This window comes from Amblyomma americanum, chromosome 5 (assembly GCF_052857255.1).
Source record: "Amblyomma americanum isolate KBUSLIRL-KWMA chromosome 5, ASM5285725v1, whole genome shotgun sequence".
In the NCBI taxonomy this organism is placed as follows: Eukaryota; Metazoa; Arthropoda; class Arachnida; order Ixodida; family Ixodidae; genus Amblyomma; species Amblyomma americanum.
Window position 1 is genome coordinate 77,175,923 of NC_135501.1, and position 25,309 is coordinate 77,201,231.

Here is a 25,309-nt window from a genome sequence, read left to right on the forward strand (position 1 = left end):
TATCTGCCAAGTTTCTTCAGGCGAGTGAAGTTCGGGTCAGAGTTCGTGAAGGCCGTCGTGCGCGAGAAACGAGCTCGGGTGCTTGAGCCTGGCTGCTTCGCATAGGGCGAGAGGAGCCAAAAGATGGTGAGGATGACACAACAAACAGGCTCGAAAAGTCATCGACGAACGGGAGGCGAGCTAGGCGTGCTTCAGTCGTAAGGCCTATTGGCGGGGCCGGGAAAGGCCCCTCCAGTAGTTGTCCGGGAAAGGCCAATACAGAAAACGCCGCCGCGTGGGGATTTACGGGAGATATGAGATGTGTGCTGGCCCACACGGTGTATGCGAAGTTATGGCAAGAGAAAACCACAGCCGTAGAAGAGAAGGGAATGCCTCGGCCGCTGGCGACGGTGAAACGACAGCGCACGCCATTGGGCTTGCGATCTGCTCCGCGGGGCTCGGGCTGCCGTGTAGGGGAGTGATGGAAGCGGGCGACGTTGTGTACTGACTGTTTGCAAAAGTGAGCCCACTGTGGCGTTGGGACTGCTTGCTGAGTACTGAGGGCACACGTCCGTGACGTAGTGGTTGGAATAGGAAGTAACAGGGCCGAGTACATTGGCGGTGTTGGATGGGGCATGCTGCAATGCGTCGGAAGCATGACACCTCCTTCAATGGCTATCTTGTCTGTCGCCAAAGAACAGTCACTTGTGAAGGCGCCAGGCTAGCAGGGATCCGAGCCAGGCGGTTCAGGTGGCGAGTGATGAGTGACTATGCTCTGGTGGGGCTTGAATTTGCGCCCCGCGATAAGAAGACTTGGGCTCACTCTGGTTAGGCTAGAGGTAGCAAGCGAACATGCGACCAGAAACGAGTTGGGGCCCGGGTCGAGAGAGGGTCTTCTGGTGATGGTCCAAGCGCCACAGCTGGCAAGCAGGGATGGGCAGGAGGCGCCCTGGGACGGGAGCTCGCAAGTGGATGGCCGTAAGTAGAGGCTGCTGGAGCAAACTTAGGAAAGATCGCGGTGTAGTATGAGGCAGCTGGTTGAGAAGGTTGGCAAGAGACCGACACGTGCATGCGTGGCACTTGCCGAATAGTGGCTGAGGACACATCCAGTGGCGGCAATAGTGGACAGACCTGTATAGGGAGCGGCTCTGGTGTGTAGTGTTAGCTGGTTAGAGGGAAATCTGAAGTAGCTCGGTGAGGGAATGTGGCCAGGGAGGGGGGGGCTGCGTGAAATGGCGCCGCAGCTTCTCAATCGGTAACTGGAGCGCAGGAAGGCGGCGTGAGCGCCGTTGCGTGTGTCGAAGCTGTCGTCCGGGGTAACAAGATGAGGAAAGTGATCCACATTCATTAGAGGTCACGGTAGCCCCAACTGGTGAGCTGGCGGAGTGGACTGTCGATGTTGCAAGCCAGGCCGCTTGCCGGATGCGTTCTCTGTTGCGCGAGCGAGGGCGAGCTCTCATCAGCATCTTCGCCAGCGTCGCTGGCGATGCCAGCGCCCCTACAGAAGATTATCCAGAGAAAAGGTGATAGGAATCTCAGAAAACTTGCAGCATTCAACAAAGACATTGAAGAGCATGCATTGGAACTCACCAAGCAAAATTGGGCAATATTTGTGTAACAAATGAATTGGAATATTGGCCGTGCCAGAACGTGGAAACTGCTCCGACATATATTAGCTCCGGAGAAAACAATATGGGAGGCTCGACAGCAGCTTCAAGAGCTGGTGCGTAAATATGCAGGTCCGACAATGGAACTTAGAGCCGAGGTTAGGGATCGCTACCATAGCTGTTCTGGAGTACTTCCGTACGCGGCTCGGTAAACCCGGTATTGGACAGTCCCGTCACTGTCGGGGAAGTGAGGGCTGAACTCAACAGCCTAAGAACCAAAACGGCAGCCGGGGCCGAGAGAATCAACAACAGCATGCTCAGGAATCTTGACAACGGTTCCATTCGGAATCTTACAACCTGTATGGAAGAATGCTGGGACAAGGGAGAGATACCGAAAGCGTAAAAAGTTATGAAACTGGTCTTCATTGCGAAGCCAGAAAAGAAGCTCAGCTTTGAGCATGTCAGACCCATTTCCATCAAGTCTTGGGTTGGAAAATTGATGGAGCACAAAATTCAATCTATAACTGAATAGAGTCATGGAAGGTCAAAATTGTAAGACTGGACACGGGCTTTAGAATCTTCAGAGGTTGGCGCTCAACGAAGAAGACGACGAGAAGCGCCGAACATTGCGAAGCTCGAGCGCCGAACACTCCGAAGCTCGAGCGCCGAACACTCCGAAGCTCGAGCGCCGAACGCTCGGTCGCTCGTGCGTGCTCTGGACTGAACGCGGTCTCTGTTCTGTGCCTGGACGGTTCGGCTGGTTGTTCGTGACGCTGTGCTTATTACTGTGATGTGCTCTTATTACTGCGCTGTGCTGCGTTGTGTGCTGTATTAGTAGTGTGCTGTGTTCTTATTACAAAATCATTATCCTGATACTGGCGTCTCTCATAGCCTGAGTCGCTTTGGGACGTTAATCCCCCCAAACACTTTACCCTGATACAATTAAGGGCTTCAGATCAAACCTACTGGCATGCGATGCAATTCTACAGCTTAACGAGCAGGTAATCGATAAAAATATTTTTGATACTATGGTCCTTTTGGCACTGAACGTCTCCGAAGCTATTGATAGTGTCACAAACGTAGCCATACTTGAGAACCTTAGCACGCTAAATGTTGGAGTCATGACATATTACTACGTAAGAGCCTTTCTCTCAATTCGGACTGCTACCATCAGCCTGGGGGGACAATTGCTATAAACATTAGATTGGGGAATAGATGGACGCCGCAAAGGTCAGTTCTCTCTCCGACCCTGTTTAATGCAGCGAAGATTGGGCTCCCAGGGCAGCTGAACGGAATCAAAAATTTGCATCACACCTTATATGCCGATGATTTGACGCGGTGGGTGAGCAGGAGTAGCGATGGACAGATTCAAAGCGAACTTCAGAGAACCATAGGCGTAATAGAGAAATATCTCGAGCCAATTGAGTTAAAATGCTAGGCAGAAAAATTGGGGGGTTATTTTTGAGTCATCTCAACAAAAGAAAAGAAACACTCCTCCATGAAAAAGCTGTGATATTGCTTTGCGAGTAAGTCACAATTCCATTCCGGTGGTAGACAGTATTGAAGTCCTAGGGCCGCGCATGCAAAGAGGTAATTTCTTGTAACGAGCGAAGTGCTTGCCACAATTTTTTCAGCATTATCTTCAAGTGACGCTACCTGAGGCTCCAGTGAAACAGCAGATTGGAACACATCTTCGTAAACAACTTCAGTGATAATTTTCCGTAGATTTTCACTGATAATACTCATAGCACCATCATGGTTTCCTAAAAGTATAATACTTGCATTCGTGACTCTCCATCTATTATCGTTTGTAGCGAAAGCTACATTACTGCAGCTCCTTCGCCTCTTCAGCATGGTCGCACTTTCGGGGTGGTCGCAACGCTTAGCGCGTCACCTGGTATGACGTCACTCCGCCATTGCGCTCGTCGTGGAGCAGACGCAACTCGCCTCGCCAGTTGTGCGCATTCGTAGTAGAGGGAGAAAGGCTGTCGCAGTGTATATATATGTACATACGGTTCGGCGTAGGGGGAAGCGAGCCGCAGCGTTTGTTCGGCGTCACGTCAGCGTCTTGTCTACGGGCGTCGTCGCTCGCAGCCTGCAGGACAGGGCGACCAAACACATCAGGATATACGAACTGGCGTCTCAAGACGGGGATGGCGAGACATCGTTCGTAAAACCCCTCAATTGTTCCCTGTCCGTAGCGAATCGTACCATTAAGCGGCGACGGCGACCTTATGCGGGGGCATGCAAGGGGACAAAAGCAAGGGTGCAGAAGGGGCACTGCTGCCTTCGCAGAAACGGGCCGCGGCTTTTGGCCCCACCGATCCCCACCTACGAGGTATTTTCGGCCCCGACGCTCAGATCTGGCCTCACCAGATATGTGCGTCTCCCTGCGTCGCCTCGCTCCAAGCGCCGAATTTTCGCCTCCGGCGACGCCAGCAGCCCACATGCTGACGCGGCGCCAAAGAAACGCTGCCTTCTGCTTCGGCCGTTATGGACAACGATGAGTCTGCTAGGCTGAAAGAAGCCAGACTTTGGCGTCGGAGCGAAACAAGGATGAGACAGCGTGCCGAAGAGACCGAAGAAGAACGTGTCAAACGTCTCGATAAGCGTCTTAATGACGACGCGGCTAGACGAGCTGGATTACCCTCTTACAGTAAATCCGCGAAGGTAGAAGACGACGTGCCGAGTTTGGCGTCTATGAAGGAGGCCAGACATCCGCGTTGAAACGAAACAAGCATAGACAGAGATTACCTAAGGAAATCATCAGTAGCATTAAATCGCTTAACCAAAGCGAAGCCTAAGCGTAGTCATAGCCTGTACCTCTCGCTGCCACCAGGTTTAACCAGAGCTTAACCACATCCAATTTTTTTTAGCTGAACGCTGCTGTCGGGCACTTGATGACTGTTTTCTGTGTGTTCTGGGCAAATGCAGCAAACCGTTGTTCCCTGAAAACTAGCGTCAAGAATTCCACCTTCTTCCTGTCTCTCAACGAAGTATGAAAGCACCAAAATGAATGATCTTTCACTGGGTTATGCACATGCATTTTCTCAAAATGTTGAAACACGAACTTTTTGCTTCACACAATACTAGTTCTTTTATAGCCATTTTTATTATAACATTCTTTATATTCGTGAACTCGGGAGGGTCCTGGCTTTATGCACATTGCCGACAAACTGTCATTATTTTGATGTCAGGTTGGTCTGGCGACTAAAAGTGAGAATATGACATTTGTCAAATTCGTCCTACATACCCATGAAATAGCTGAACGCTACCAAAGCAGTAGAACGCTTTTCGTGGTCATTGCACGCCAAGCCAATCAATGTAGAAGGCTACTTTGTACCTTGAAGGCCAGAGGTGATCGCGCTAGGTGTCGCCTTACTCTGATTTTTGTGTACTCCCCCGTGTCTCATGGAGTTCCTGGAGAGGTCCACGATCTGCAGGCCTACAAGCCTCCGAGAGGTGATAAGATGCTTAGAAGCTTGCTAGAAGCGGGCTGATCGCCTTTTTTATAACTGAAAAGAAGTTTTGTTTCTTATTGACGCTTCCACAGATTCTTCAGCCAGCACACTCAGTAACCGGAGGGATCAGTTGAGGAATGTTCAGGACTTCTGGCCTTTTTAAAGCGCTAGAACTTACAGTGGCCATTCCCCACATTTGGCGTGCATGTGCTTGTGGCAGGCTGCCCGCTTGCCCACATGGTTGTCGGCAACCTGAACAGGTGGCTAAAATTTGCGCCTGCAACCTTCTTGTCGGAAGAAGCATACTGCCCACCATGGCAGGTCGCAGTTATATTAAGAATTAACCGCGAAAGTTTGCTCAGGAAGCGCAACCTGGGTCTAGCAGACCCCACCGGTGCCAGTACCCACCATTGCAGGGCAGTGGCGCATCGATTAACCGCTGTACCACAGTGCCAGGAAGGGTATGAGGACTCCCAGTGATCTACGAATGTGAAGTACAGAAACACCAGTTCTGTATATATGGACATTAACGAATTACCGCTATCCGAGCAACTTTATTCGTGAACAATGGATGTGAACACGAGAAGCTTTTTCTGGCTGGCTAGTTGGAGATTGAAGTTCATTTTCGAACTGCGCACAGAACAACCACAGAGCTAAGAACACAGCGCATCTACACTTGTGTGTGTGTGCTTGTGCGTGTGCGTGTGCGTGCGTGCGTAAGTGTGTGCGTGCGTGTGTGTGTGTGTGTCGTGCGTGCGTGCGTGTGCGCGGGCGCGCGCGCGCGTTTGTGTGTGTGCGGGCGCGCGCCGAACACCAGATTCGAAATGAAAACTGAACTCTTACTGCGCTTAATTCGAATCATGCCTAACTTGGCGAATCAACCGCAGTTTCCTCCTCCGCTGGCACCAAAGCGGTGCCATTACGTTACATGCACGTAGTCCTCCGTACATATAGCGAGCCAAAACTGTACGGAAGCCAAAACAGAACCCGTTCTCGCTTCGTCAGTTCAGCCCCCACCACTTTTACAACTACCCTATGTTCGCAAATCTAATCACCTTTGCCATGCAAGGCGACAGGATACCAAAGGTGAGGGAACCTGTCATTCTACCGGCCTTGCCGCTGGCAAGAGGTCTTTCTGCAAAGTCGGCGAGCCTTCCCCTCGGTATCGCCCTACCCATTCAATAGACGGAGCCAGCATCATCCGTTTGCCTCTTCAAAGATTCCTGGCTAGTTCACTCTTTCCTGTCATTGAGCTATACACACAGACTACCTCCCGTGTACTCAACTCTCCCTGAGGCAGAAAAAAAAAATATACTGTGTTTAAAGGACAGTGATTCATGGTTAACCACCGGACTTAAATGGACGGATCTAGTGTCCCAAGGAAGAGATGTTGCTCAGTTTCGTCAACAAATCCAGCGCGTACATCTCGGTTTAAACAGCGCAAAAGACGCGGACGTAGAATGCAGACACAAGGCACACACAGCGCTATTTGATTCGCACCTGTCGAGCATCAAGCCATCTGTATATATACGTGTATATTTCATGAATAAATGTAGTTGTTAGTCAGCGCTATTTGTGTCTTGAGTTTCCTTTCTACGTCCGCGTCTTTCGCGCTGTTTAATCCAAGTATGAACCACCGACTGACCCACACGTCTGCCCTTGTAGTCTACTTCTCTATTCTATTTCTATTCGCATACATAAGTTCATTTTATTGGAATAAAAAGTGTAGGTTGAAGATACCCCGCAGAGAAAATAATTTGGCGGTGGAAAAATTTGATAGAATCAACAAAGGTGTTCATGGTCACAAATTGTTTAAACATAAACGAGGACATTTCAGATAGCCAGCGGTGATCGCAACTAAGTCATAGGTAGGGTAAAAGATTTCGTGCAGGGAACGAGATGCTATGCGAATACTCCAGTGACGTCCACTGCACATTTCTAAAAAATATTGCACCAGGCGTCGAACATCCATACATGGCAAATGGCAATGCGCTAGCAACGGTAAAGAGAGCTACACAAATGGCCCATTCCAGCAGGTTGTGTGGGAATACGAGAACATCCCTCACCTCGTTCGATTCATTAATGCACTCTGCGATTAATGACTCTGCGATGCAGAGAAAACACCTGAGGTGAAAACGGTAGAAAGCCATATTGTCTAGTCTTAAAAATCTTAAAGGAGCATCTAAACACTTAATGGGATATAAAACACCTCATGTCCTTTGTCTCTTCTTATGTGAATATAAAGGTGAGCTCCATGTGCGAATCTGCTTGTATGCTAGGGTTGTCTGTTCTCTAAGGTCTACAGCCTACGCACTTTTTCATGACAAAGTTTATAAAACGATAAAGAACAAAGGTCTCAAAATGAAGCTTCTTGTTTAGAAGACTACATCTGAAGCAAAAGTGAAGCATGAACATAAATAAAAAACCCGATATAATCTCTTTCGTAAAAATCCCAGTGCCAGTATTTCGCAACGCGGTTTATTGGCGGGTGCCTAATGCATTTTCAATGGTGGAAAATACAATATAAAGAACCAGATGTCGATATTATAGTCGAATATTAAAGGCTAGAAAGAGAAGTCCGACTACATCTTTTTTGATTGCACCGCTCTTTGAAACGGCTGCTTTCTGCTATATGAGAAAAGAAGTGAATGGCGAATACTGCAAAAACAAAGAAATATTTTTACCACATGGACGTAAATGGTGGCAGGTGTGGTTTGAGCACTCCAGGATAAAAAAAAACATGTGCCTCTTTTTACAGGATCGTTTCCACACAGAATCGCCATCCAAGAAAAGAAAAGAGCTATAATTCTGCTATCTGTGTTATATGGCAACTGGCCGTATTAAAAAAAATGCACGCATAATATCTGCCATTCCAAGCTTCATAAAAAGATCACCACGAGCGCATGGAGCACATCTATTTCATGAGCTGCGAAAGGAAAAGTAAGTTCTCAGTGTGCACAAATCCTACCATCCTTAACTGGCTTTGGCTTTCAACCGAAATGTCAAATAGCGCCGTCTCACTACAAGTGTGCTTGTTTAATGTGCGTACAAATTAAGTTTGATGCCTTAAGTTTGCGAACAATTATTTCTGTAAACAAAACCCACAGGTCTATTGCTAACCGCTGGAGAGAGACGGCAATTCTTGGGGTAAAAGAACAAAACTTTGGCTGTCGCCTCCACAGGTATGCTCTCCAGCCGACGACTAATGGTGGAATTGTCGGCATCGCCTGCCGAACACGTGGTCTATAGACATTTCTCCCCGACTGCACGCTACTTCTGCATGCAGCTTAAGAAGTGCAAGCCATGATGGCCTGTGTAAAAATAAAGCTTCGTAAAACAGGCCTTTGGCTACGGAACCTTTAGGGGCTGGCGCTCAAGGAAGAAGATAACAACCGCGGGAAGCTCCGTTGCTCGTGTGTGCTCTGGAAAACTTAGACTGATCGCAGGAAGTTTCGTTATTTGCTCGCGACGTAGCGCCCTGTAGGACGTCCTTTACTACAGCTTACTCTTACGTGCGGCGTATCGTATCTTCAAAGTTCTTCATACTGCTGGTTTCTCCTACGGTCCAACGACTTCGTTTTTTATCTGGAAGACAAAAATTTCTCCTGATATGTGTTTTTCCTGAGTCATTGAGCGCAATAAATCTTCCAGCAGATAGCCATTTCATTTATTGCTTCAGAATTAGGGCAAAAAACTAGCGTAGTGAAGCTTTTCTCTTCAAAACGCTTTTCTTTTGACTCATGAGCTGGCAGCGCATTACGAAGTGGGCTAAAAAGTACCTTTTGCCTGACTGCAGGCGCAGAAAGCAAGTTTTTAAAGTGGGCTAAGTGGTGCAGTATCTGTTTCACATCTCCGCAGACACCTTATCCGTGGTGTAAGGAAAGGGATAAAGGAGAGACTGAGAGAAGAGATGAATAAAGAGGCGCAGTAGTGGAAGTCTTCGGAATTAATTTGGACCACCTGGGGATCTTTAACGTGCACTCACATCGCACAGCACAAGCACACCTGTGCGTTTCGCCTCCATTGAAATGCGGCCGCCATGGTGGGGTTCGAACCCGGGTACTTCGAATAAGTTTCCGAGCGCCCTAACCACTGAGCCACCGCGGCGGGAATGGGACACTAACCTCTGTCGCGCTTTGAAGTACGTGGCGGTGGTGCCCACCTGCGGAAAATTCTTGTTGAAAATTGAAAATTGGGTTTTGAGGAAAATAGATAGGACAGTAAATGTCTCACTTCTTGGTGTACACCCGAACCGCGCCGCAAGACAAAGGAGGAAGGTGCGAGTGAAAGAAGAGAGACAAAGAGGTGCCTTTGTGGACGGCTCCGGAAAATTTACACGGTTGCAGTAGCTGTGCCCCAGCCAAGTCTGAGCTACTGTAATCCTATGACCTTAACGAAGCCGTCCACAACGACACCAACAGTTTCCAACGAGATGAGAGACAGTTACTGCCCCATCTTCTTTCCTGATAAACCAATTCTCAGGGTCCAACTCCGTCGGGCCACCACACGGCAGCCGTAGTCCACCACAAGTTGCAAACCAATGGGCTTCACTTCCGCGCCGAGAATGCCCACCGGGCTGAAGAAGTCACCATCGCCCTCGTGGTCAGGGACCCACAATGAAAAGGTCATCTCAGACTCCCTTTTCGCTTGCGAGAGTTGTGTCAAAGGCGAGGTATCTCCTCTAGAATTTGACATACACTCTACATCGCCGTTAGACTCCGCGCCTACGCCTAGACGCATCGTGTGGGGGCCGGCCCACCAGGGTTTCCGTGGTAACGAAGCTGCGATTGCGGCGGCCTGAGTTCTTATCCTCCGGGCACCTACTACCGCCTCCTCCCCAACCGATGAGCCTAGCACACTGCTTCTGCGGTTTTGAGAAATCATGGATCATTACTAAGGCAGCCATCACTGGCTTTCTCCACCGGCAAAGGGACTGTCGAAGGCAGACGAACGCATTCTGCGACAGCATCTGACGAACACCTACTGATGTCCCACCATGACTGCTCGTTATGCCACAAAAGTAAATACTTTGTGCCTACACTGACACGAGCTCTGTCTCTATCCCACGTGGTTCGGGCCTGTCAATACGGACCCCACTTCTTTCCCCACACCACGCCCACTAGACAGGCTTGGGAGATCTTTTTCCTCGAGTGCTCCAGTGGGACAACGCAAACTGGCCTCGCACGCCGGACTCGCCAGGTGGCGTGACCTTGCGGCATCCCGGACTATACGGACGCGGACCAAAAAGATATCGGAATTCATCAACTACGTCAGATCATCCTCTCTTTTCCTTTAATAAAGATTTGCTCTCTCACCAGAGGATTGCAATTCAGCCTGCTTATGAGCAGAAATGAGAAAGCCTTTCCCTGTCCTCTTTTTTATTTTTATTTTTTTCTGCGTCATTTTTGTGTTCCTACTCGCTGTTTATTTTAAATTCTTTTTATGCCATTTTTATTGCAATTTTTGTTTTATTTTTTCACTTTTTATTTCCATTTTTGCTTATATTTAGTTACATATATGTAGCTGGATAACTGTTGTTCAATGAAGTTCTGCGTTTTTTTTATTTACCATACAACTTATCATTGGCAGCTCGCGCGGACAAATTCCGTTTACAACTGCCGTCCCCACCACTCATAACACAAGAAATGCTTACGTTTTAGTAATTTCGACCACCAGGGATCTTTAACGAGCACTGATATCACACAGCTTGCGGGCGCCTTTTTTGTGTTGTGCCCCCATTGAAACGTTGCCGCCACGGCCGAATTCGAACCAGGAAACTCGTTCCTAGTAGCCGGGCGCACTAACCTCTGAGCCATCGCGGAGGGCCGCACATTATTTTATGCTAAACAACACTAATTCGCCAGCCATATTTTATGTATGATGAAAAAGCCGCGTAAATTGAGTAGCCTTCCCAAATAATTTTTTCACCCATGCTCTAAAGGTATGTACACCCGTGGCAGTATTTTCCAGCAGTTTAAAGGCCACAAGAGCAGGAGAGAAGGCGCTAGAACTGCTGCGCCACTTTGCTGGCAAGCCTTCAATTAAACAAGCTGCAAAAATTATGCGCTGCCTGTGGTTGTCTTTACCAGTAAAATGTGCATATCTTCTCAGGTGCTGTCACATTTCCCCGTGTTCAACGTGTACGTCACGTCCGACCCGGAGCCCACAAAGTATTGTGAGAGGTACGACAGAATTTCTATCTCCGACGACGGCACCACGGCGGAGTATGACATCGTTTACAGGGATGCCAACGGGGACGACACGCCGTGAGTTTCCGTAAAAAAGAATAAAGAATTTTAAATTGCGCCATAATAGTTCGCAGTGGGGTATTTCACCAATTATCAGGAAATGCTCAAGGAGACAGAAGGCGTTGCAAGTTGGCAGGCTGGTTAGGGTAGAGAGCTGAAGCTGCGTGCATAACGTGGTGTCATTTTGCAGAACCTACAACGGACACAAAGAAAAGTGCACCATTCGTTAGTACAGACTGTAAAGCCGGCTTAATGAACACATAATAGCATATATCTAAAGTAAGGAACCTGTCACTGAATTTATTTTCCAGCTTCCTATGCAGTGAAGCGCTCCGTCCATTTAAAAAAGAAAAAACTGTCCTACCATATCTGGTTGCACACTTTCAGTCCTATGCTTTCACGTGAAAAAGCTTCAGTGTCCGCTCGCTCCTGATTCTGTGCGTCGTTTTACTTTGCGAAGAACAGCAGTTCTAATGTGAAATGCGCTGCTGCGCTTTTTGGTTCATGTGATCGACTAGAAAATAAAACAGCCCAGTTGGAAGGCCATCCACAAAGAAAGGTATGGGACGTGCTTGACTCTTAACAGCTTCATTCTTGTCCAAAGTTAAAGAAGAAAACGTCACGAAAAATGGATCTGCTTGAATCTAATGAATAGAGAGCATCTACTTATGCTAAAACAAGAATATGTCATATTGATGTGTGCGTTTGTTGATAAACCCCACGAATGTGAACAATGTTTTCTTTCTTGAGGCATGTTAAAGTTGCACGAAAAAAAGACACCCACAATATAGGATGAAGACCATTACCATGACAGGACAGGACGGCAATTTACCATGTCTGAAGAATTACGCCATCCAGCCCTACAACATGTTCTAATATAGATGCCGTAGAACACCCGTACTGTGTGTTTTTTGCCTTCACAGCACATCTCATTTGCGCTGTTAATCTACCATATATCAGGATAGACACAGCTTGGCGGTCTGAAACTGACACCTAAATAATCAATCCATTGGTTCGCGTTTCTGGCGACGTGACAGTGCGCACCACATTTGTTTACCTACTGTGACTGGTTCCACTCGATGGACTGGGTTCGCCATCACGACACGAGAATCTTAACATGATGTAGTTCAGCCCGCATGCGAAGAGAGAGCAGTAATGACAGCGTGGTACAGAGTTCTCAGCAGAAGTGATGACGGCAGTGCGGCTGCACGTAATTTAAAACCACATAATGAGCGACCTGCGAGGGCGTCATTATTTGAGAGTCATCATTTACCAAAAGCCGTCTTCAAGTCATTCTTTGTAGTTAACCCTTTCTAAAAACCGGGTATGTGTATTGAGGGGGTATAGGCAGATCATATTCGTTGTTGTCCACTAAAGAAACATTCAACAAATATAAAAATGCCAATTTTTTGCATAATTGATTGGGGGTAGGGAGGCCGGCGGGGGCGGTACGGTTAACATTTGAACCGCTCTGATGATTCTGATAGTAGCATCAGCAACAGTTAATCCTTATACCTTTAGAGCTGAATCACAATTTCAGTTGTTAATTCTTAACCATTCAAAAGTTGTGAAATTTATAACCAGCTGCACGGCGTGTAAGGTTAGGATAACTATATGCCTTTCAAATACTACTTATTCAATTCTTGCTAAACAGTCTCCGGAAAAGCGATCGTAAAGAATAGCGAAAGGCATCTCTGTCTTCACGCAGTTTTTTTTAAATTATGTCTAGTAAGCTTCCTTTCAACATTCCACAACTGCTTTTAAGAAATTTAGTTTTTATGAGAATATAACTTCAATAAAAGTTGAAACAGTGCAAACACTCTCTCATTCCACCAGCTTTTTATCTAGAAAGTACCTTCAAAGCCACGTCACCCGCTGTAGTACGAGAACGGTAGTTTTACAACTTTAGCAGTGTGATAAAAAAGAGGCACACTGAGAAAATCGAGTAGAAAGATTTTAAGAGCTTTCGCTCCGTTCAGCGGGTTTTTCACCGCAGCGAAGAGCGCCTGCTGCGTAGGTAGGCCTTCTACAGCGCAGCTCAGTGGAAGCTCCTTAAGGCTTATTATGTCCTCTTTAAGGATTTTTTTCCATATAAAGAATAGAGAACTTGTAACTTCTGTTAAGCTCTTAAAAAAAGCTAATAAATAACGGTACCAACCTTTAGACACTAGCAAAGAGATGCACTGGCGAAAAAAGCCGCAAAATTGTGTTAAAAATCAAAACATTTCCGACAATACCAGACTCTATATTATATCTTGTTAGTGGAAAAGAAGAATGCACAAATTAGAGGAGTGCGCTGCAAGTTTGCTGATCCGTTATATTTTACAGTTAAGATGTTTATTTCCACCAGCAGTTGTACTTTAATCGGTATTTTCCCCACCGTTATTTGTGGAGCACACCAACAGTGACACTGAAGGCTCTTTTGATGTATATATACTGCCTGGGGTGACTCAGTGGCTTCGGAGTTCGGCTGCTGCTCCCAACCACAGTTTGACGGATTGAATCCTAGCCACTGCGGCCTCATGCTGATGGCAGCGAGATGCGAAAACGCCTATGCGCTGTGCAATGTCAGCTAGGCCACGTTAAATACTCACAAATGACAAAACGTGGCATAACGAAGCAACAACCCGTCCCATCATTACAGGGTCCACATCTTAGAACTACAAAATGGTGTAGTGCGCATGCGCCTCACCGCAATGTTTAGTGACACGTCTGTACATGCGCTATCCTCTTATGGTAACCAAGATTTTGTTGGAACGATTAGCGCGAGTGGTCGAGCTGATGCGACTGCCTTCGCATCGGTGCCTTAGCATCTCCGCAGCTCCCGCGCGCATTGCACACGAACGAGCATCGTTCGTTTGTTTGCATCAGTGGGAAACGAGCACACAGGCCAGGCTCTTTACATTGCGGACCTGTAGGCGCCGCCATATGAGGTCATGCGGCCTCGCCGCCATATACAGACTTCCAGCCTCGCAGTTAGACTGCTCGCGGCGCACTTCTGAAAAAGCATCATATCGCCATTTCTAGAGTGTAACTGGTTAGCCGATGGCGCAACATCGTTGTGCGAACGAACAAATGATGTTTTCAGTGTTGCAAAAGGCTTCAGCTTTCCAATTCATTTAATCGTGGCGTTCTCATCGCAACGTTCACTTTTAAGAAGAAACCTCCCGTGGGCCTTTTTCAAGCCTCTTAATACTGTTATCAATTCCTCTGGTGCACTAAAATTCATGATCAAGGTCCGCTAATGGTAACGCCATGACTCTATGATAGCTAGCACTTAAGAACGCAGTGTTTTGCGTCCAAGGATGTATTATTAATGTTTGTGCTACTCAGCTCTGAAGAAACATCACAACTTCAAATACTGTCGTAAGACGGTGCCCACTTACAGATCTGCTAACATTCTTAGGCGGATAAAAATCCGGATTTCAAAAGGAAATTATACTCTATCTTTAAAGTGCTTTTTCGAGCACTTCGGCGTTCTTTTGGCTACGTAGGCACAGCTGCTGTCCTCATGCGATGAGATAATTATGAAGCTGTTAGATCCATACAGGACGCAACAAAAACCCTTTTGAAACGGCATGTGAATGCAGTGCAACATATAGGAATAAATACCGGGTGTTTCACCTAAGAATTAACAAAATTTTGAAAAATAGGCTTTTTCAGTTAAATGAACGCTTTTTTCGGCAAAGCACTGTCATCGGTATAATACATCAGAATACAGCTAAGAGGTGCTAACTACCATGCTGATTAACTGATTTTGAATGTTAACCTTTAAACTATTACTGTTAGGCTCCTGAATTATTGAGAGTCGTGTAGCCCACCGTACCGCTACAGCACCGAGGCGACCATGTTAACGACATTCTAAAACCTGATATGGATATTACTTACGCTGGGCTACACTCCTCTTAATAAATAAGAATAGTAGCACTAGTGATTAAAAAAGTTAGCCACTTAATATTAGTCAATCAGCCTGCTAGTTAGCACCATCGTACCTGTATTCCGTTGTACTAGACTGCGGACAATGCTATGCCAAAAAAAAGCTGTTTTAACTCAAATAGCCTGTGTTTAAAAATGGTGGGAAGTCTTAGGTGAAACATCCTGTATAATAATACTTGAATTACTGCCAGCCTGTTATTGCATCCCCTGTATACGCTGCGGAACAGCAGGGTGGCGGCCTGGATCAGGTAATTGTAGTGGTTTTCATTTTATTGTACACTACTTTTTCTTTTGCCCCCCAAAAGCGTTTAATAGCCAGATAAGAAAATAAAGAGTTTACAGTATCCAATGTCCTATTGGAAGTGGTTACCGAATCCATCTGTGTAGGTCAAGGGGTGAGCGCATATTGTGACCACAAGAAGAAAATCGTTAAAATATTAACAATGGGAAGAGACTCCACGAAACATATTTCCAGTGCATTGATATCAGCTTTCCAGCTCGATGTTGCTTTTCGTTAGCTTCAAGGTCCACTGAGGAAAACGCATTAGAAGCCAGAAATGTAGTAGAACGGGTGAAGAAGCATACGTAAGTTTGTGATATCCTTGTTCAGGCCAAGACGAGCAAACGAACGTGGGCAGACCATGGAATCCGGATATGAGCCGCTTGGAATAACGCAGTGGGTTACGACAGATGCCATACGTAGACTGCAATGGCGGAGAACCGGGTGGACGGACGAGATTTAGCACAGTTCCTGGATAGGATAGCCATAGATGTTTTTCGCCGCAATTATAGCCAGTTTTTGATGCAGACATTTATTCCGCTACGGACAATAGGATGATGAATCGAATGAGATGCGGCTTTGTACAGGACGGGCGTACGGTTTTAACGGTTTTCCGAAGCAAAATAGAAAGCTGCCCCAGCCGGGCAATTTAATATCTAGGCACTCACCGCCAGTTGCACATGACGATGAGGGAAAAAGAAATTAGGCGCGTATGCGAGGAAAACAGTGGTAAAGATTTGCGGTTCCTCGTAAGTGTAGAACAACCATAGAGCCACGCGGCATAAACTTCCAGTGATTGAACATAAGCCTAACAGGGGAATATATCAGTAGTTTCTGAAAAGTGAACAGTTTGCCAGCCCACAGTGATTTCAAGTCTCCCAATGTACGCTTCCAAGTAACCGTGTTCTCTTCGCTGGCTGTATGATCGCTTTGGCTTAGTGAGTTATTACTGTTTTACTTTAACAGCTAAATTTTCGCATACCCTCGAGTTCGCGCCCAAGGAGCCGCCACTTATAGATACAACCGCTATTGCCGCCGCAAATACGGATATTGGTGAACAAATGTTACCGCGGCACAATGTGAAAACTTGAGATGTTGCTCCTACTTTGTATCTGCTTGGCAAGTTTATATTTTCAAACTTCCACGAATTTATTTATGTACAGTGCATTTTTTTAAGTAGATTGTATCACTTTTTGGAAAGAAAACTGCCCCAGATCACAATGACATCTGAAAAGCATCGCATTCCTCGCTGTTCGCCACTTTATTTGCAGTGACTTACCGGAAGCTACGCCATCAATTGTGCACAATGACTGGCATTTATATCTGTTTTACTTTAACAGCTAAATTTTCGCATACCCTCGAGTTCGCGCCCAAGGCCGCCACTTAGGTTTTCAGCGTATATATACGCGGTTTCGCTACAGGAGCAGTGCAAGCTACACGGGCATGCCTTTGTTTTTGATGCCGCGGATTTCAAGGTATCCAAAATGCAATCTTCAGCTGCACCTAATAGTCAGGTGGTACCATTGCTGCTATGAAGATAGGGTAATGAAAATTATTTTTATGGATTTCCAATTTCTTTTCCAGGATCAGTGACACCTCCACTTTTGATGTCGGTAATAATGCACTCATTTATGTCACTTACGGAAGCGGTGAGTGGACAAATTGCGGAGTTGTTGACAGATGCCCCAATAAATTGCTTCGTGCTCAGCAGGAGTAGGATATTCGCACCACACAAGAGATTTATAAAATAAAAGGTCACTTACCGTGTTTTGTTTGAAATTAATATAAAGCGAGGTATTCAGGAAAACGTTATTCTATCCACCAATGATGAAATCTCTTTTTCTGAATGCAGCAATACCTGCTGCCTCTTTTATTGTTCAAAGAATTTTAATGCTCTCGACCTAATCACAGCTGACAAAAAATACACTTCCGCGGTGCAGCGAAAAGTTCAGTATATTGCTCTTCATCGAAATGCTCAGCCCAATGGCCTGCAAAAAACAAACGCAGATGAGAACGTTTTCATAGGAATGAATCGATATGTGGACTCCGCGTCCTAGCAATACAGTTACCGTTAGAGTTTTGCTTCTTTTTAGGTCCGCAAATCTCCCAGCACAGAGAATTTGGAGAGCTGAGAAGTTGTGAAACTTATTCTTTAGATTTTGGGAGGAACCAACTGGGCAAAGATCGCATTTGAGTGCATTTGTACTCCGTGTCAAGTACTGGCATCCAGCTCAACCATTAAGAAGACACCTAAAGGTTGTACATACACGGAGTAAAAATATTTACCGACGTCTCAAATTCCCAACTTCGATTTCCTTTTTTGATTCCAGAGCCATGTCGAAAGAAACAGGACGCCATTCGTCATTAGCGTTAAGAAAATATGACAAAGATTTAAGTTTTTCTCAGCAGTTACGATAGCAGCTTAGTTCTGCACGAAGATAGTTAAAGAACCTACCTGAAAATCCCGCATTCATACAACACGTATCTGCTTTTTTTTTCTTTTATCAGATAGCAGCGCCGTCTACCTGTTCACATTGGACTGCATCAAAAAGGACCAATGCTTTGTAGGCCACTGGAACCGCACAGAAATCCGTAAGTGTAAATCCTGATCTTTTTTTTTCCCGAGAAAAACGCTGAACTCCATTCTTTACATAGGAGCATCAATCATAACAGTATCAGCACGAGGCAGTGTAAAGGCTAAAGAAGTGTTCGTTTCCGTAGATAGATAGATAGATAGATAGATAGATAGATAGATAGATAGATAGATAGATAGATAGATAGATAGATAGATAGATAGATAGATAGATAGATAGATAGATAGATAGATAGATAGATAGATAGATAGATAGATAGATAGATAGATAGATAGATAGATAGATAGATAGATAGATAGATAGATAGATAGATAGATAGATAGATAGATAGATAGATATATAGATAGATAGATAGATAGATAGATAGATAGATAGATAGATAGATAGATAGATAGATAGATAGATAGATAGATAGATAGATAGATAGATAGATTGATTGATTGATTGATTGATTGATTGATTGATTGATTGATTGATTGATTGATTGATTGATTGATTGATTGATTGATAGATAGATAGATAGATAGATAGATAGATAGATAGATAGATAGATAGATAGATAGATAGATAGATAGATAGATAGATAGATAGATAGATAGATAGATAGATAGATAGATAGATAGATAGATAGATAGATAGATAGATAGATAGATAAATAGATAGATAGATAGATAGATAGATAGATAGATAGATAGATAGATAGATAGATAGATAGATAGATAGATAGATAGATAGATAGATAGATAGATAGATAGATAGATAGATAGATAGATAGATAGATAGATAGATAGATAGATAGATAGATAGATAGATAGATAGATAGATAGATAGATAGATAGATAGATAGATAGATAGATAGATAGATAGATAGATAGATAGATAGATAGATAGATAGATAGATAGATAAAGAGGAGGAGGGAAAGACAGGGATGTTAACCAGAAAGGGGTTCCGGTTGGCTACCCTGCACTGGAGAAGAGGATTTAGGTGGCTAAAAGGAGGAAGAAAGAAGGGGAAAAAGGCATAACACACACACGCGCACAACGTAAATACAGAAACTACCCACTACTTGTCGCAGCGAGGCAGCGGCAAGTCATTCCTCAGTCTTAGTGGCGGTAATGTTACATTTTCGAAAATAACGTTGTGTTTACGTTAAAACTTCACCGGCCACTTTTGTTATGTCCTACACATATATTATGACCAGAGTTAGCTGAACGCTAGGCACGACAGTCCGTAGTGGAGCAGCACACAAAAGCCCGGTCACATCGGCACTGGCTGCAACGCCGTCATCGACAGCACAGCGACAGTACAACGCCCTGGTCGTCTTGCGACTACATACCGTAGCAAATATTTAATCTTGAAGCTAAACAGAGCAACCTTGATTTTCACGGCATATATAATGTCCGATTTGTAGCTAACTGATTTGAACTCTGTGCTAGCCATGACCGCTGTGGTGAAATAAGTTCGTTTACTTCACTAAATAATACCACTTGCCCGGCACCAGCCGCATTTCCTGTCTCCGAACAATGGCATTCGAGGTGCCATAACAGAGCAACGACAATCGAGATACTGGCCTGAAATGAGCACCTATATCTATATTGAAAAGGCCGCATGTTGTGTCATGAATTTATCTGAGTTCTGTTCTTGTCACTCGCACTTTTGTCGGTCCCACATACAGGAAGCAGGGGGTACCTCCTTTCGCACTGGTGCCAGATTACAAAGCCCTAGTCAAAAATGTGCCTCACGATAGCGAAGCGCTCAAGCCCTGCCACCTCTTTTTGCCAGCGCTGGACTAAGAAGGGGGGGGGGGGGCTAAGGGTGCTGCAGCCCAGGGCCTCACCTAGGACAGTAGGAGAAGGGGGCCCATTTAATCTGACCTGCTTAGTATATGGAACCATGGGCAACGGATCTTCGAGTTACATGTATGAATCGAGAAAACCGAAACGAGCAGACGGGGTCCCCGCCTACTGTAAACAGCATGGGCTTATCCTGATCATTTGGAGAGTGCTTGTCGAGCTGCATAAACAGGAATCCCCCGCCACCTCAGCGGAGACCTCTCTCTTAGGAAACAAGGTGCGTTTGCTTGGAAGAGTTTTCGTGGTTTCCTGTCAGTCCATCTGTCCAGTGCTGTCTGGAGAGGAGGGGCAAGGGGGAAACACCTAAAACATGTAATGTGGGATGAGGACCTAAATCTCTCTTGCCCATCGTCACCACCATGCCACCCTCCACCTCTCAAATAGTTCCGCCGCTGTCGTTCTCATAGAACGGATGTGCTGCAGTACCCAACAGTGCATTCGACTTTTCATTACCGTGATGGTAATTTGGGCGGGGGAGGATGAGTCCGGTAGAATATGATAATCAGTATGATGACAGAGTCTAGGCAGGAAAGGAAAATAAGACGTGACACGTGCATTTGTCGGCGTGCCGTGAGGCATGGAATTTTCACGGTTAGGGCTAGGGTTGTGGAAGAGTGAAGGCGGAAGTTGGAGAGCTGGACGCAAAGGCCTGTCTCCAGGGCCCATTCCTGCCAAGTGGCTGCGCACACTCGTGCGCGCTGGACGGAAAAAGTAGGTCAGGCTGGCCGCCAAACTTTCCAGAAAGAAACAGAAGAAGACTCAGAGGCGACGGAGGGTGCGTGACTTCGCCCGCGCTAGGAGTCACCCTCTGCCCTTCGTTCTCGCGCTCGGTGTCTACGGGGCGAAAGAAAAATCGTTAACCTCCCAGAACAGACGATACCTCCTAGTCAATAGGATGGCGAGACCGGAACGGGAGAAGGAGTAAGTTTGTACGGGGAAGGAGGGAATTTATACAAGGAACTATGCGTATGTGAACGCCTGCTTTGGCGCTAGTAAAAGACAGAAGCGGCGTTCGTCTATAAAAGGAAGTTGATGGCGGGCTGCGATTCAGCCCCGAGCCGCCGATTAAGCTTGAGTAAGCCTGCCCGCTGAGGAGCTCCCGGGGGACGCACCACTCTCAACCAGCCACAGATTGTCGATGCAGCGTGCGCCAGTCATCGGGACGACGACCGTTGGACACCTGCGGTCGCGTCGGACTGAAGAAGTGCCCGGAGCGGTGAACAATTAGCATCCATTGATCCTAAATGCTCAGTCGGAAGCATCAAAGTGGTGCGTCTAAACGAAAGGCGAAGTTAGAAAGAGAAGAGCATGAAAAGAAGCTACCATAGATGACAAAGTACCTACTGAATGCAGCTTCCGCGGAACGGTACGATTGCTATACCCAGAGTCTGTGTCAAACTCCCAATAGTACCAACTATGCTTCTGTGGAAGACTTGACAACTATATCGCCACGGTATCCTGGCAAGAAGCAAGTTTGACTGATCTTGGTTGTCTGGATCCTGTGAAAACGGTGCCAACCTCGGTCGTCCATATTTCTGAGCAACCGACGCTAACCGAGCCCTGCCCTGTTCCTGAGTCAGCAACGTCTATGCTATTCCGCCGGGCCCTTGCCACAGAGCTCCGGGTGTCCAGTATGCCACGCCCGACTTCTACTACTGCTGATCAACAGGTGCCAAACCTCCCCGATGAGCCTCCTTCTACTGACTAGCGCCATAAAACAACACTCCATGAACCGACTGACTTGTTTCCTGTTAGTTTGGCTTCAAATAATCATGTTCCCACCCACAAAGTGTCCCTCAAGAGGACGAATGAGACGGCTTCTCGTTGCGGCAACAGAGAAGTACAGACTCCCCCCAGCAAGATGTATGTTGCGAAATTCGCCGAAGTGATCCTGCTAAGTGGCCGGACGTTATTACTGACAGCTTTCGGTGTTTATGCCTTGAGAAATTGCTATTGTATTTTCAAAGTCGGGCAAAAGATTTTCCGTCTTCCGGAAAGCAATAGAAAACTCTGAACGCTATATATCACCTCATCCTTTCGTGCGAAACGCTGTAAATGGGGGGCGTACGACCGACACTGGTTAATGCAATCGATGTCCAAAGGTTACGTTTACTATTTCATGTGCAAACAATTTTCGATTTCAAGCATCCCTAGTGCTTTCACCGCGCTCGGCTTTTCTTATTAGAAAAGAGCCGAAGAAAAGCTTTGCGATCATGAAAATAGCGTCGAGCACCGGAACAGCCTCGCAACATGGCTCGCCCGCTCTAATTCAAGCAGCACTATTGACAAGGAGCTGGTTAAGCATCTTGTCACTGAGACCGCTTACTGGACAGAGGTGTTGAAGCGCGTAGTCGTTGTAGTTAAGCTTCTTGCGTAGCGCAACCTAGCGTTTAGGGGCAGTGAGGAGATAATTGTTCACCGCGAAATGGCAATTATATGAGTGTCCTTGAGGCCATTTCCAAGTTTTATCTCTTTCTAGACAAGCACATCAAACGCTACGATACTATTTAAATGGGAAAGTGTACGAACGATTTCTTGGATTTGTTTCAATCAAATCGCATGCCGGCTTGTATCTTTTCGAAACCGTGATATCTCTCTTGACGACCAGTGGCATCTCAATTGATGATTGTAGGGGCCAAGCTTATGACAATGTGAGTAATATGTCAGAAACATACAAGAGACTGCAAGCTCAAATCAAGCACTTGAACGAAATGGCAGCCTACGTCTCGTGTGCTTGTCAATCACTGATGTTAGCTGGCGCGTGTAGCGTTGACAGTTGCCTTGAGGGAGTCAAATTTTTAACTGTAATTCGGACACTGTATGTGTTCTTTGCTGCCTCACCTAAGCGATGGAAGTATCATTTGTACAGCATGGGCGGAACTGGCCAGCAGCTTGTTTTAAAAAGTCTTTCTGGGACCAGGTGGTCAAGGCACGCTCAATCATGTAAGGCCATTCAGAAAAATTTCAATGCAGTCTTGTGTTGCCTTGAAGCTATATCAACGAACAAGGAAGAATACGGTAACACTAGAAACGAAGCGCACTCTCTATTCAAGAAAATAAAAAAACAAGAGACTGCATTCTTGGCGATTTTCTGGAGTGAAATCTTGGACCGCTTTGACAAAATGAGCGTAGTATTTCAGAAACCAGGCATAGACATTTCAACTGCTAAACATTTCAACTGCTAGAGAACTTTGTTAATTCTTTGCGACCTCTCTTTGATACCTTCGAAGAGAGAGCACACAAGCTGAGTACCAATCAATGTTATTAGCATGAGTGCTTTGAGTAAGCGCCGGACGGGAAAAGCGATAGTGGGCTACAAGGTAGAAAAAAGTTTATCGTAGAGACCTACAATGTTGTACTTGACAGTCTAGGCTCTGCTTTGCGAGTACGAAAGGCTGTGTATCGGATTCTTAAAATTGCTCACAGAAGTTGGGAGCAAGGCCTCCATGGCACAGCAGGCAGACAAGTTGATTAAAAGCTACAAAAAGATTTGGAGCCAGCATTTTTCACTCAAATCGTTCAGTTTGCGAATATCATAAACAACTCTTTTTGCCAGGACACTAGTCCCCTGGGAATAATGAAGTTGCTGCACGAAAGCTTATTGATGTGTTTCCGAACCTTTCTATTGCTTAGCGAATGTACTTAAGCATACCAGTGGCAAACTACGAGACCGAACGACCTTTTTCCAAGTTGTCGCTGATAAAAAATTGCCCTTGTTTGAGCCTCCTAGACGCCTAGGTGAACTCACTTGCAATCATGTCTATTGAAAGTGAGCTCCACTGCAATGTATCCTGCGAACGGACTATATGTGATTTTGCAAAAGCGAAGGCTCGAAAGATGCCATTTTAAAAGAGGACTGTTTGCGCTATACATGAATAGTTCCAATAAGTTCGTTGTGCCGCCTCCGAGCCTCTGCGTTGCCATTGAAGCGCAGAGCAATGTATTTCAAGATATGCAAATCTTCCTTGTTCGTCTCTTGTTTGTTCTTGCGAAATTTAACGTGCTTATAAAGAACTGTATTTTTTGTTGTTTTGGTGCTTATTTGGTGTCTCCTTGCTTGTCTTGCCTTGAACAAAAAAAATTTTCAAATAATGTTTCGTAATTACACTTGGTAATTTTCACCTGTATTCTAGTGCATTTTATGATGTTTGCATTGCCTTAAGTATTATATATATATTGCATATTTATAGAGTAACGTGTATAAGGATTACTGCAGTCTGATGTTTGAATTTTAATAAAGAATGTTTTAGATAAAACCATGCGTCTCCTCACCGAATTAAACTTAGTGATGCAAACAAAGCCTAGCTTCAGAACGATCGACATCTGAGCTGTGTTGTCTTTTCTACGTTCTTGTTCGTCTTGATTGCACTAAACTTTTCCTTAAAACCTAGCTTTTGCTGAAAACACAATGCAGATTAATCAGAAAGTGAACATATGTGTTGGTGTTTACAACAGCTCGAGTTTCAAGAAAGCTTTGTTGTTTATTTATAATAATAACAATAATATTAATCCCGTTGATCGCACTTCATTCTTTTTATTTTGGCGCAATTAAACTGAAGCATGACATATTTCCAGTAGCGTAGCAGGCGACAGAGGGAAAGGGTTAGCCAGTATAAGGAAAGGCTGCCAGCATGCGCATTAGTCCAGGGCCCCTATTTTTTTTAATCAGGCCCTGGTTATTGTAATAAACGTGGATTGTGGTTTATGGGGGTTTAACGTCCCAAAGCGACGAGGGCTATGAGGGACGCCGTATTAAAGGGCTACGGAAATTTCTTCATCTGGGGTTCTTTCGCGTGCGCTGACATTGCACAGTACACGGGACTCTAGAATTTTTCCTCCACCGAAATTCGACCATCGTGGTCGGGATAAAACCCGCGCCGTTCGGGACAGCAACCGAGTACCATAAACACTGAGCCACTGCGGCGGCATTGCGATATGGAGAAGCGGCAGGAAATGGCATCTAACTTTGGCACAGATAGGCAATTGTTTTGGAGATAACAGCACAAAGTTGTCACTTCTGCGTCGCAGCCTATTATTGTTCTTTTTTTCCAGAGTACTATCTCTTAGACAGTAATGACTCGGACATCTTTCATTACCATGAATGTCTCAAACAGATTGAAACTACTCTGGGGGCAACGTTACTTTATTGCGTGATCTCCAAAAGTGCCAGAAGATCCCGCCGAAACCATAATGCGAAAGTGCTTGGAAGTAGTTACTGAACACGTTGTTCATTTGTTGGAGTTGTATATCGCCCACATTTAGGGTACTGTCATGAGCGGCGGGCCTTTGGTTATACGTTGCTATTGTATTTCAGTAAGTATTTACTGTTCTACTGAGCAGAGAAAAGACT

The 25,309-nt window shown here is 45.7% G+C and overlaps 1 protein-coding gene across 1 annotated transcript in view; it reads left to right on the top strand.

The window, feature by feature from the left end:
* The window catches only part of LOC144134832 (uncharacterized), an 80,006-nt gene that overhangs the window by 24,796 nt on the left and 29,901 nt on the right, over positions 1–25,309 (top strand). Inside the window, exons 3-4 of the mRNA XM_077667656.1 lie at positions 11,159–11,313; positions 18,020–18,103. Coding sequence (XP_077523782.1) covers positions 11,159–11,313; positions 18,020–18,103 — 239 coding nt within the window. The remainder of the gene's footprint in view (positions 1–11,158; positions 11,314–18,019; positions 18,104–25,309) is intronic.